Here is a 12,617-nt window from a genome sequence, read left to right on the forward strand (position 1 = left end):
ACATACCATAACAAAACCAACACAAACCTTAAATATTGCAATATCCCATGTATAACAGCACGTGGAGGCAGGTACGGTGGGCGGGCCCAACCCAACCAATAATGTTAAATTAAAAAAAAAAATTGTTATGCAATGTATAAAATGGGAGGAGGTAGGATTTGACCACCTAACCTCCCCCTTAATAAATGGAGCCCTAACCAACTCAGCCAAACCACTTTCTTGTTAAATCCACCCACAGAAATTTATATAAACCCAGAATTTATTCAGTACACGGACAAATGGAGGAACCAGGAGTGGGCACGCATTTCGAGGCAATAATTTTTAATTATTTTTTAATGCAGATGGAACCATGAATTTTGCAGGAGGGCTGAATTTGGAGCTGTCCCTTTCTCCATCAGAGTTCTAATTTTTTCAGCCATTTTCAGTATGCAAGTGGAACCATGATTGCTGTAAAAATAGGGAGCGAAACCACAATCCTTGAAATTTTCCTCAGGAGTTAATGTTTCTCCATGTGGAAATATAGTCAAGTTTATACTTGTTTTTCATGGTTTTCCACAGGGGTCGCAATGGCAAGGTCAGATTCACCATTTGAGTTGCAGATTTCCATTCCACCCATGGAGTAGAATCTTTGAGGAATCCCGAGGGAATCTAAAAGATTCCTTGAGCCCTAGATTCTCAATTTCTCAGAATTCAAATTTTGGACAGTTGATTTTGCACTACGCGACACCACAAAGTTGATGGTTCATTTAGATTTGTCATTCTATCATTTAATTTTCCAGCCACATTTCTAAGTGCCAGTGTAGGTGTCCACATTCATATGTGAGTAGTCATTTTCATGCGATCGATGCCGTGAGATCGATGGTCCAAACAACTTCAGCAGTGTGACATCCTTTTCTTCAGATGGCCCTTGTTTGTGAGGTATATGATGTGTTCATGTACTCCTTCTTTATGCATTGTGCTACATAGGTCCTTGATTGATGTTTGATGTGGGATCCTATTTCTTTCTCATTTTTATGATTCTTGCTTGATGTGATGCGGAATCACCTATATGATGTACTTGTTGTCATGACTCATCATGTTGTGTTGTGAGATCCCTTTGTTGTATGTTTATGGGATACTCATGTGTCGCCATGCATGTTTGTTTTGAGATCCCTTTTATGCCATGTTGGGGGGATGCTCATCGTGCATGAGTTTTGTGTCTTACTGATAAGAGTCTTTCGACTGAGAGTTCCTGTAGTGGAACATCTCGTAGAGCCACTCCTGCGTGAGGGAATTTTCCTTGTATGATAGCAACATCATCTCTTATGTACATCGTCACTATTGACAACACTTAATGCAGTGGCCTACACCATCTTGACACCGGGGCCCGGAGATGTAGTCCCTCCTGGACGAACTTCGTTATCAACGTTGTGTTTTTTTTATGGTGCTGATGATTGACATTTCCTCTTCTTTACAACATGCACATGTATTCATTTATGTTCTTTTAAAATTGCAATTTAACACATCACGAAACTAAAAGGTCTTGGAAGGGTCCTTCGTCACACCTGGACCTGGATCACCTTGGCAATTTTCAATTTTGTTTTAGGAATTTCATCTTCCCTGGTTCTTCATAGTCATAAGAAGTCTTATCATACTTTCTAGGCTACAGTGTGGGATGGGTTTGTTTCCATTTTAAGTTTATCCACGAGATTCCTTTCTGTTAGTCTCATGAAGGTTGCAGAACCCTTGGTCTCTATCTAATTGTTGATTCTCATCTTCCTTTCCTGACATAAGTACTTGTTTATTGTGTCAAGTTTTTTTTTTTTTTTTCTTTTCTCTCTATTATCTAATGCAGTCTATTCTGGGGTGCTCTCATTAACGCGAGGTGGTTTGGTTCTTCATGGGGTGTCAGCGTTAATTCCCTTTTCCCTTCTATCTAGTGGTTTTTTAAGAAGGCGGGCTTGTCCCTAGCTCTGCGTATTATGCATTTTGGTGATGATATCATCCTCCTTCGAAGTCCATCATATTCATCTTTTTTGAAATTGCTCCCAAGTTTTGTCAGTTGCCCTGATGATAATTTTGCATCTCATCTTTATTTTCCGTCTGTTGCACTCCTCTACGCGATTATTCCACCTCGTCAGATAATGACAAACCACAAGGGAGGTTCCAACTTGATGTCTAATTCTCATCCTAGATGCTTGTTTGGATGGATGTCTTTGGCATCTATGTTTGATACAATACCATTGAAAGTTCGTCAGGAGATTTGAAAGCTGGAATCTTGGGAATATTGGGCAAAAACTTATATCTCAGATTCTGAAGTCAGAAAGCAATATCTCAAGTGGATTCCTAACCTTGGTAAACTCAAAAAGTGAAAGTTGCACTTCTTACACTCAGTTGCAAGTTATCAACAACTCGACTCCCTACTATGTTTGGTTAGTCACAACAAACAAGTGGATCATTATAGGCTATTTACAACACAAGAAGATTTGAAATGCATTCTTAGAAGCATCTGATAGTGTTTGGATGATATTTTGCTACGCCTTTAGAGGGTGGAAAGATATGTTGTGTCGGAGATGGATTTTGACTCGAGAAACATCTTTGATGCTCCTGCTGTGATTGATACTGCATTGGTTAACATGGCTCCCCCTCTCAACTTTGTCCCTTCATCAAATGGAGACCCAATGACTCTAGCGCTCGTTTTTTATTAGCAATACATATTTCATTGCCACTCTTTTTGATTGGTCATCCTAGCATGGTTGACTCTCGCATGACTTAGTGGATTTCACAACTACTAGCATACAACATTAGAGGAGTTGCGTACTTCTGGCCCTACCAACCCTTTAGTCACCTTGTTCAGTCTCTATGGTTTTGTGTTTTGATCTTTTTTGTATTCAAAGAATAGAGCATTGTAGTGCATATACTTGATAGTGCTTGACAATGAGCAGGTTTAATACAATTATTATGATATAGTTAGTTTTTTGAAGAATAATTACTCTCAGGGTTGTTACCAGTTGTTATGCATAAGAAACCTATACACTTACAGAGAAATTGGTTCATATCCATGTACATTTTGCCAATATCTTTTGATTAATTGAAATTTTGTGTCAATTTACCCAAAAAAAAATACCTATTCAAATTTTTTCATTTATATACATGTTTTAGTGATAATTTTATCAACTACCATGAATAATGATTGTCTCAACTAAATTATAATAAATTGTTTTATATTTGCTTAGTTAAAATGATTGTCTACACTGCTAATTTTTGAATTTTCTCACACTTAACCTCAAAATATTCATGAAAACACAAACCTATTATTATTGTAGTTTATTGATTTGAATAGTATATGGAAATGCATTATCAAACAAATTCCCAAAGATACTCAGTGACCTTGACTACTAAGTCTACAAAAGCATACATACTCTACCCCTTTAGTTTCAAACCTGTAACCTCTTAAGAAGAAACACATACTCTTAACCATTAGACCCACTCAAATTATTATTGTAATGTTGCAATAATAATTATAGTTCAATACATATTATATAATAATATTATATGAAAAACTTTATTGCCGAAATAAAAATATTGATAATGGTTTTGAAGTAGATATATTTGTTATATATAAATATATTTTATTAAAAAGTTTATTATGGCTTTATCCAAAAAAAAATGGAAGGAAAATGGATATATGTATTTTTTAATCCTAATTGAACTCATTTGAAAGTATGACGATCGTGCACAGTAAATACAATAGTTTATAATATATTTATTAATAAATTAAATTAAAAAAATAATATATAAAATAAAATAAAGTAAAGAGCAGGTGTGTATAAAATGTTTATAATTTAAAATTCATATATTTAAAATTTTTTTATATAATTTATATAACTATTAAATTTAATTTTTAATAAAAATATTTAAATTATTAATATAAATATTTAATAATTAAAATTTATGCAAAATAATAATAAAAATGTTCATAATCTTATTAAATCAATTACCATTTTAAATGTTATAAATAATGTTAGTAAAGAGTTTTTAAATGTTATAAATAATTTTAGTACAAAGTTTCTAAGAGTTAGATATTCAAAAATATAATATATTATTTAAAAATATTTTGAAAAATATTAAAATAAGAAAAATTGTAATTAATTGGGTTTAATTTGTATTGTTAAGAAAATTGTGTTAATTTCTTAATATGGATTGAATTGATGTAATACGTTGAGTTTATAATGAGCATTTTATGTGACTAATTGAGATTATAATGAATATTTTTTTTGTAAAAACTTCTAGCTTTGTTATCTAAGTAGTCTAGCAACTTATTCATAAACACATTATTATAATTGAAAATTATGGTGTACTCCACCTCTAAACTAGTTAGTTTGTATAGGGTTTAGTCTAACTTGTCATGATTGCTTTGCTTATAACTACCTTGCCTAACTTATGTTTCAATCTTGAACTATCATAAACATTGAAGATTAGGTCAACTCTACCTTATAAATTGGTTAATTTGTATAAGATTTAATTTAACTTATCATAATTATTTTAGTCATAATTGTTTTTGTCTAACTTATATTTCAATCTTTTCCACATACATGTTTGAGTTCCCTAGACTATTATCTTCCCACATAGGATCATATTGCAAAATTCTTAATGAATCTCAAAAGTGACACAAGAGAAATATCCATACATTTCTTTCCTTTTTTGAACCATCGAAATATCCATACATTTCTTTCCTTTTTTGAACCATCGGATTTCTTTTTTTTGGACTCATAAAATTTTAATTATCCAAAATACATTTTTTTAAAACGATATACAGAACAATTTATATTAATTTGAATGTCGTAAGTTTTTTCCCATTTCATTAAAAACCAATAATATAATTCTCGATAAAGCTATTTAATATATACAAAATTAACAATTTAAATTTCTTATTTCAACTATTTACCATTATATTTTAAACTAAACTTACCAATCAATATATACCAATCAATATATATAGATAGATATATAATTAAAAATATCCAAAATTAATATATATATATATATATATATATATATATATATATATAAATAATGTTTAAATTATATTACTAAAAATATCCAAAATTACTAACCTAATAAAATACTTAATAATATATAACTTAAATACTTAATAATATCATAAGTTGTATTACAGGACTTAAATACTTAAAAAATATTAATTATTTATCATAAATTTTATATTACATATCATGAATTTAAAGGTTCTTGTCTATATTGCAAGGCATTAAATAGTTGACAAATGTCTGATATATAGAAGTGAGAATTAAATTTCAAACACATCCACCATGATGTACAAATTTTTGGCCACAAATAAACTACGAAATACTCTAACAAATATATTAAATATCAAGCTTGAATTCATCAAAACCATCTGTCATGACAGGACATGTCCACTGATAACATTGACTAAAATATGTAAAAGCATCTATCATGATTTTGACACTAACGACATTATCTCCAACATGTAGTTATAAAATAAGAGTTTAGAGTTATCTCCAACATGATGCAAGGGGGTTTGGTACGTTTAGAGTTTTAAATTGTGTTTCCTTTTGTTATACAAATTTCAAGGAGTTTCCACAATAAGAGCCTTTCATCATAGATTTGTATTTCCAACGAAGATAGATTTTTTTTAGATTGAGAGGGTACGATAGACCTTTTTATTTTTATTTTTATATTGTGGGAAACTTTATCCTAATTTAATGGTTTCATGTTACTTAGAATTATTTGTAGGCGGAAAAGAGTAGACTTTCATTCATGTTAAATATTTTTTAATTTTAGATTTTTATAAGAAAAACCGACTCTCAATTTAAAAAAATTAAACATACTCTAAATCTAATTATAAATGATTTATTTAAACTTAATTATTTAAAAAATCATACTATACATCAGATTTAGATTTGACAATATATTGCCATACAAAATAAAAGTGTGTTTGATTTTGTTTATGAGATTTTGGAAATATTTCTAAATTTGCTTTTGATTTTGTTTATGAGATTTTGGAAATATTTCTAAATTTGCTTTAAATTAAAATTTATTACTTTATAGTGAGATGTTTTAATTGATAGCATGTGATTACGATATTTTTATTATTAGGTATATATTGTTTTTTTAGTTTTGTTATTTACATGTTTTATTTTTACTTTTTTATTTGCATTATTATATTTAGTTTATTATTTTAAAAATTAATGTCATAGTTTAATGTTTTTTAATTTGTATCAATTTTTTAAATATAGTTTTTGGTTAATTTTGTTTATTTTTTTGGTTAAAATGGAAAATCTATATCATCTAAATATTATAAATTTTTTTATAATTTCAAATTTATATATATATCTATATATATAAACACATTTTAAATCATAAAAAGACAATATTTAAAAAAAATACTTAAAAAAATAAATAAAAACACAAACAAATATAAAACATAAAATAATTAACCCATGAAAAAATTAATTACATTCAAATACTACATTTTATGACCAACCAACTGAGATACCAACTAGATGCAACAAAATATTCGATTCTAAGGTTATTAATTAAACTGTGTCAAGCGGTTTCTGTTCATTCAAACATGGTAAAGTTAGCCAGGATCAGCAAGATGATGCTGCCGCAGTTTTAATATTTTTGATTCTTTATAGCTGATTTTAAGCCATCAATATAATGCAATATTTATTACAATATGATATTGTATTAACAAATAGGCCATTGAGTGTCTCTGTCCATATGTTCAATAATGCAGCTGCTATGCAGTTCACATCAAATCAATATAGATTGATTGAGTAATAATAATGATGTGGAATTTAAGTGAATATTAATAGTGTAAAAATAATAATTATTAATTAAAATAGTTAAATGAATATAAAATAATTTAATTGTGAATTAATAATCATAATAAACATCATTAAATATATATAAATAAATAATTTTAATCAAATTATTTAAAATAAAAAATTAATATACAACTTTAAATATTATAAATCAACAACTTTTATATATAAATGTATGTGAAATTATTTTACAAAATATTTTAATTTTAAAATATATTTTAAATAATAATAAATAGCAATTTTATAATTGTATTTTTGAAAATAAAATAAAATTTTGATAGTTAAATTACACTTTGGAAATTGAGATTTCTGTGATTGAAATTGATTTGAAATTGATTTTCTATCATCACACTGACATTGTTTATAATAAGTTTTTAAATAATCAAATATAATTTATTTTCATTATCATTTTATTTGAAAATAGATCATATTTAATAATTCAAAATATCAATACAATAATTTCAATATAACTTCACTATATCTTCCCTGTTAATACTTTTGGGAAATGATCCTCAATACTCCATCCCTGCACTCATAATATGATATAAGACTTTCTTTTGCTAATATCTTTGGAAAATAATCCCTAGACTCAACTTTTGCCTAGACTACATAATATAATATAAGGTTTTCTTTTGCTTTATTTCTTTCCCCGGGTGCCACCGACATTGAGTTATCTTCAGCACTTCCCTATTGACATGTCTGTGCTCAACAAGAAAATCGATCCATAGAAAAAGTACAAGAAATTCATTAATCTCACACTTGCAATTTAGTCTCTAGTGACCAACATCAATCAATAAGAACAGCTTTATAAATCTCACGCTTAAAAAGTTGCAATTTAGTTAATAATGACCCACATCAATCAATAAGAACAGTCTTTACAAAGAAAATTACCTTTCTGCATAATATACACCAATAACAACACAGCAGACATATATCTACTTTTTGCCTTTCATAAATCAGGACAGTAAAAGCAGTTGTTGTAAATTCACCTTTCTGCCTAGTATACATCAATAACAACAGCCTAATATACATTAATAACAACACAACAAACATATATCTGCTTTTCATAAATCAGGACACAATAAAACCAGAAGTTCTAAATTTCCCTTTCTACTTTTTTGCTTTTCATAAATCAGGACACAATAAAAACAGAAGTTGTAAATTTGCCTTTCTGCCTAATATACATCAATAACAACACAGCAGACAGATATCACTTTTTTCTCTTCATAAATCAAGACACAATAAAAGCAGAAGATATATGTATGTTCATGCTCTACCAATTTGAAGGCATAAGTAATTACAGGCCAGTTATATGTATGTCCATGCTCTATCAATCATAAGTAATTACAGGCCAGTTATATGTATGTCCATGCTCTATCAATCTAAAAGCATAAGTAATTACAGGCCAGTTACAACATGTTTTCTGAGATTTTAACCCACTGAAGTCTTAACCTATGTAGTTAGAGAAACAAACTCTTTACCCAATCATGCTAAGATCTTTTCACATATTATATTATTGATATTTTTTTCAACTAAAGAAATCGCACCTGTAACAGTTTTTAAAGGTACATAATCTTGTTCTAGATTGACTGGACCAAACCTCCCCACCTAACCATTAAACCACATCCGAAAAATTATTATATAAAAAAAAAACTTAAAATTCCACCTTTACCGATAAAAAAAAATCCCTTTCTCCGATTATCACATGGTTCTGCAGGGATCATGTTTCTCTTCATTCCAGACATAAGAAACCTCATTGGGATCACTGGGATCTTGGTATCGTGGCCACAGTATCTCTTCTCTGTTTGAACAATCAGGGCATGGAGGATAGCACTGTGCCTCGCACACTGTATATGACATCGGCTGGGGCGATATTGCTTCTGCGAATCTTACCTTCTTCAACGCTCCTTTGGGTACCACATTCGGCGTTTCTTCTATTTTCGCTCCTTTCGTCTTGTCTTCCTTTCCTTTCTTGTCATCTTCTTTCGGACGAGGAGGCGGCGCCGTCACAGTACCGGCGGAGATCAATTTAGCGCACCTGAATTTCTTTCTCAGCATATTGGCCACACCCACAGGATCTGCATCTCCGATTACCGTCAATGTCCTCTGCTTCATATCGATCGACAACGAATCGATTCCTGCAATAACCCACACATCCCAAAGTTGCAGTTTTGGGAAGTTGCAGTTTTTTACTTCCAAAAGTTGTAGTTTTCTATCTGTTTTTTGTTTTCGAGTTATTTAAGATATTTATTTTAGTTGAAGTTGAATTTCGTTATGCATTGATATAGATTTATTGAAATCACAAATTTGAATTATATACTCTTCCTTAAACAACAACAATCGAAACTTAACCAAAAAATTGTTTACCGATGTTAAACCATAAACACAAAAATACCAAAAAAAATCTTATCCAAAAAAACTCCAAAACAAAGAAAAATTAAACAATCCTCATTAAAAACATATCTAAGAGTAAAAACCATCACAGAATCAGTGGGTGAAGTATATAAGTATCAAACAAAGAAAAAAGGGGCAAAAAACTGTATGAAGCCAACAAGAGCCCAGAACGCTTGTTTCCTTACCTTCAATTTTAGTGACAGAATGCAAGGCAATCTTCTTGCATTTATCGCAACACAAATCCACTGCCATCACAGTTTTCTGCAGATCACTCAACAAGTCAGCCCACAACAGTATTAAAACAGAGCATTAAACCCTAAATTTTGAACAGATCAAGACTTACATTAGCCATCTGAACAGGAGCAGGAACAGGGTACTTTGAAGATTCTTATCAGCAGAGATCTAGGAATTCAAGGGTTCTCAAACAAAAGCAAAAAATTCTTAACAGACCTTGACTTTCACAACAGCAATGGCAGATTAATAAATACTGAAAGAAAGCTACAGTAACCATATACTAAGAGCCGTCTCGATCACGTAATTTCAGAACAGATAACACCATTGGATGGTCGCAGGTGAGCAAAGCGGGGAGACTGAATCCTGTCTGTCATGTATCGTGACACTACGTCATTCAAATGTATTCTATGGCTATATCTGCGAAAACCTCCATTCCCCCAATACCCATGCATTTAGGGAAGAGCGCTGCTTGGTATTGATTTGTCACACGAGTCTAGAATTTAATTTAGTTTAATCTTTAAATGAGTGAAGTCCGGAAAGGATCATCCACTCACATTTGTTAATTTAATTTTATTTTAGGGAAGATTTTAAATTATAAATTATAGGATATATACAATTATAAAATTTATCATGATCTTGTGGTCAAATTAATTATGGGCTGTTATTATCATGACTTAGTGGGCAAATTAATTATTGGTTGTTATTTTCATAGGCATGCTACTTCATCATTGTTATTCAAGCAAAATCATCTCACATGAAATTACTTGTCGGTAGTATGTGAGACAACACATTTCACCCCTGCCAAATGTTTCTAGGCCTTCGGCTAGGTTTTCACTCCTAATGCCTCTTTGTCTTGGGTCGTTAACATGTTTCCGAAAAAAAAAACTAGATCTTAACCAAGCAAAAACGTATTTAGGAAATACTAACTTATAATTAAATATTAATATTTACCAAAAATAGATATTACTCCCTCTAGTAAATATTTTACTTTTTCTATAAATCCCTCTAGTATATAAGGGTGCTTTCCTTATCACTTTACAAAAGTCATAAAGTTACAAATCAACCAACATTTGACCCTTAATTTGCTAGCACAAACAAGTGCTACAGAGTAGCTTGTCCATGCAGTTTAGTAAAACAATAGTGAAACCCTTCAATTTGATAGCATAAACAAGTGCTACATAGTAAATAAAAGAATAGTGAAACTGATGGCTCTTGCTATATATTAAAATAATTAGTCACTATGTTTTGTAAATATAGTTGTAATGTGTAGCATGGGGGCAAGGATTGAAAGTGTAAGTTGGATTGAAAGTTTCATCGAAAATTATAATTAAAAATGTAAATTATGCTTTGTAAATATAGTTGTAAAATGTAGCTTTGGGGCAAGGATTGAAAGTGCAAGTTGGATTGAAAGCTTTATCTAAAATTATAATTTAAAATGTAAATCAACATTTTCACAACTTTTGAAAAAAAGTGATTAGGCAACCACTTGTTTGATAAATTCACTACTTGTTTGAATTAGAATGTGGTAAAACATTACTAGTTCATAGATCATTTACTCGTTTAAAAGATTCACATTTTAACTTAAAAAATAATAAAATTATATAATGTATTATTTCTTATTATTTTTATATTAAATGTGATGTGACCAAAAGCAACTCTTTAACTAGTTCAAGGAAAGAACCCTTCAATATAATTTTCCAGTGTCCTTTTCAACATTGTTTCACCAATCGATCCAAGTTTATATTCATGTTTGCTAAGAAGCGATGGATGACACTGGATTAAATACATTGAAGTACAAATTCCCTGCCAATGGAGAAGTTTTGCAGAATGGGAAGGAGATATGAATTAATGTTGTAATCGTGTAATATCTTATCTATATATATAGGTTGGTTGAATTGATGATTTTTATATTAAAGTAATCCAATTTACAAATGTCAATATGGTTGTGTGTTGAAAATAGTAACAAGAAATGTTAATAATAGAATCTAGAAGTTTGAAGTTTAATTACGGTCTTGGAGAGCAATAGAAGAGGCTAGAGATTAGCTTGAGCTTGCTTGTGAGTAGGGAGATTGATCATACTAAGTGTTTGGATTGTTCTTGTGAGAACAAGCATTGTATTATCATCTTGCATTTCTGATTTAATGCAATACAGATAGTGGGGGTTTTCAGCTAAGACTTTCTCTAGATACTTATTGTGTTATGTGCCATTGATTTATATTCTTCTTGTTCATATTGTTTTCATCTATCTATTGGCTTCCACTGGTTGAAAGTAGAAGTAGATTCTTTTCCCGTGTTTTAGTAATTTGCGTGAGCTTGTGAATCTACAGGAAAATTCTACATGGTATTAGAGCTGAGAAAAATATACTAGAGGAGATTTCGAAGTTTTGAGTTCAGGGTTACAGGTGAAATTCGAATTTGCATTTGATACATCAGGATCGACAGACAATGTTCTACGGTTTGCGGCACGAGTATGCCTTGGATGGCAGCTCAAATTATATAGCTATGAAGGACAGGATGAAGGTTGTGTTGGAGGATAATTGCTTGAAATAATTGATTGATTAGGACATTTCTAAGCCATCAACGTCATATGCTTAGAATCTGGCCAAATGGAAGAAGTGTGTGGTAAGGGCGAGGCAGCTAATCCTTGAGGGAGTTCGAGACCACATTGTCTCAAGTATCCATGGGAAGGAAACTCCACATGACATGTGGAAAGCATTGAAGGACCTTTTCCAGAACAACAATGACTAAAGGAAGTTGGCATTGAAAGATAAACTTCAAAAAATCAAGATGGAGGCGGACAAATCAATTCCAAATTACTTGACCAAGTTCACTCAATGTCGTGATGAACTTGGAAGTGTTGGAATCACGGTTTCCGAGGATGATATGGTGAGTCTTTCTCTTCTAGGATTCCCAAAGAATTGGCATAGTTATCAAGACTCTGTCAATGTTTGGGAGAAGCTGCCAGATTGGGAATGACTGTGGTCGGATTTGATGCAGGAGGAGATCAAGAGGAACACCAGAGATGGGACCTCTTCCAAGGAAGTGGAAGAGGATTTTGCCTTAGCAAGTAAGGCACAGAAGGCCAAGGGAAAGGAACCCCAAGGTGAGGAGGGCAGAAAGAAGATGAACTTGATGAAAGTT

The 12,617-nt window shown here is 31.0% G+C and overlaps 1 protein-coding gene across 1 annotated transcript; it reads right to left on the reverse strand.

Annotated features, from left to right (window-relative positions):
* Positions 1–8,412: 8,412 nt before the first annotated feature.
* Positions 8,413–9,972, reverse strand: LOC149213654 (uncharacterized). The gene is made up of 3 exons (XM_089390781.1): positions 9,586–9,972; positions 9,428–9,503; positions 8,413–8,986 (listed from the first exon to the last, which is right to left on the reverse strand). Exons 1-3 carry the CDS (start codon positions 9,592–9,594, stop codon positions 8,550–8,552), a joined length of 522 nt encoding a protein of 173 aa, XP_089246907.1. The 5' UTR covers positions 9,595–9,972; the 3' UTR covers positions 8,413–8,549.
* Between the last annotated feature and the right edge of the window lie 2,645 nt (positions 9,973–12,617).

This window comes from Pinus tabuliformis, chromosome 1_1, assembly GCF_031772625.1.
Source record: "Pinus tabuliformis cultivar Carrire ecotype Pingquan chromosome 1_1, CPIR1, whole genome shotgun sequence".
Lineage (NCBI taxonomy): Eukaryota > Viridiplantae > Streptophyta > Pinopsida > Pinales > Pinaceae > Pinus > Pinus tabuliformis.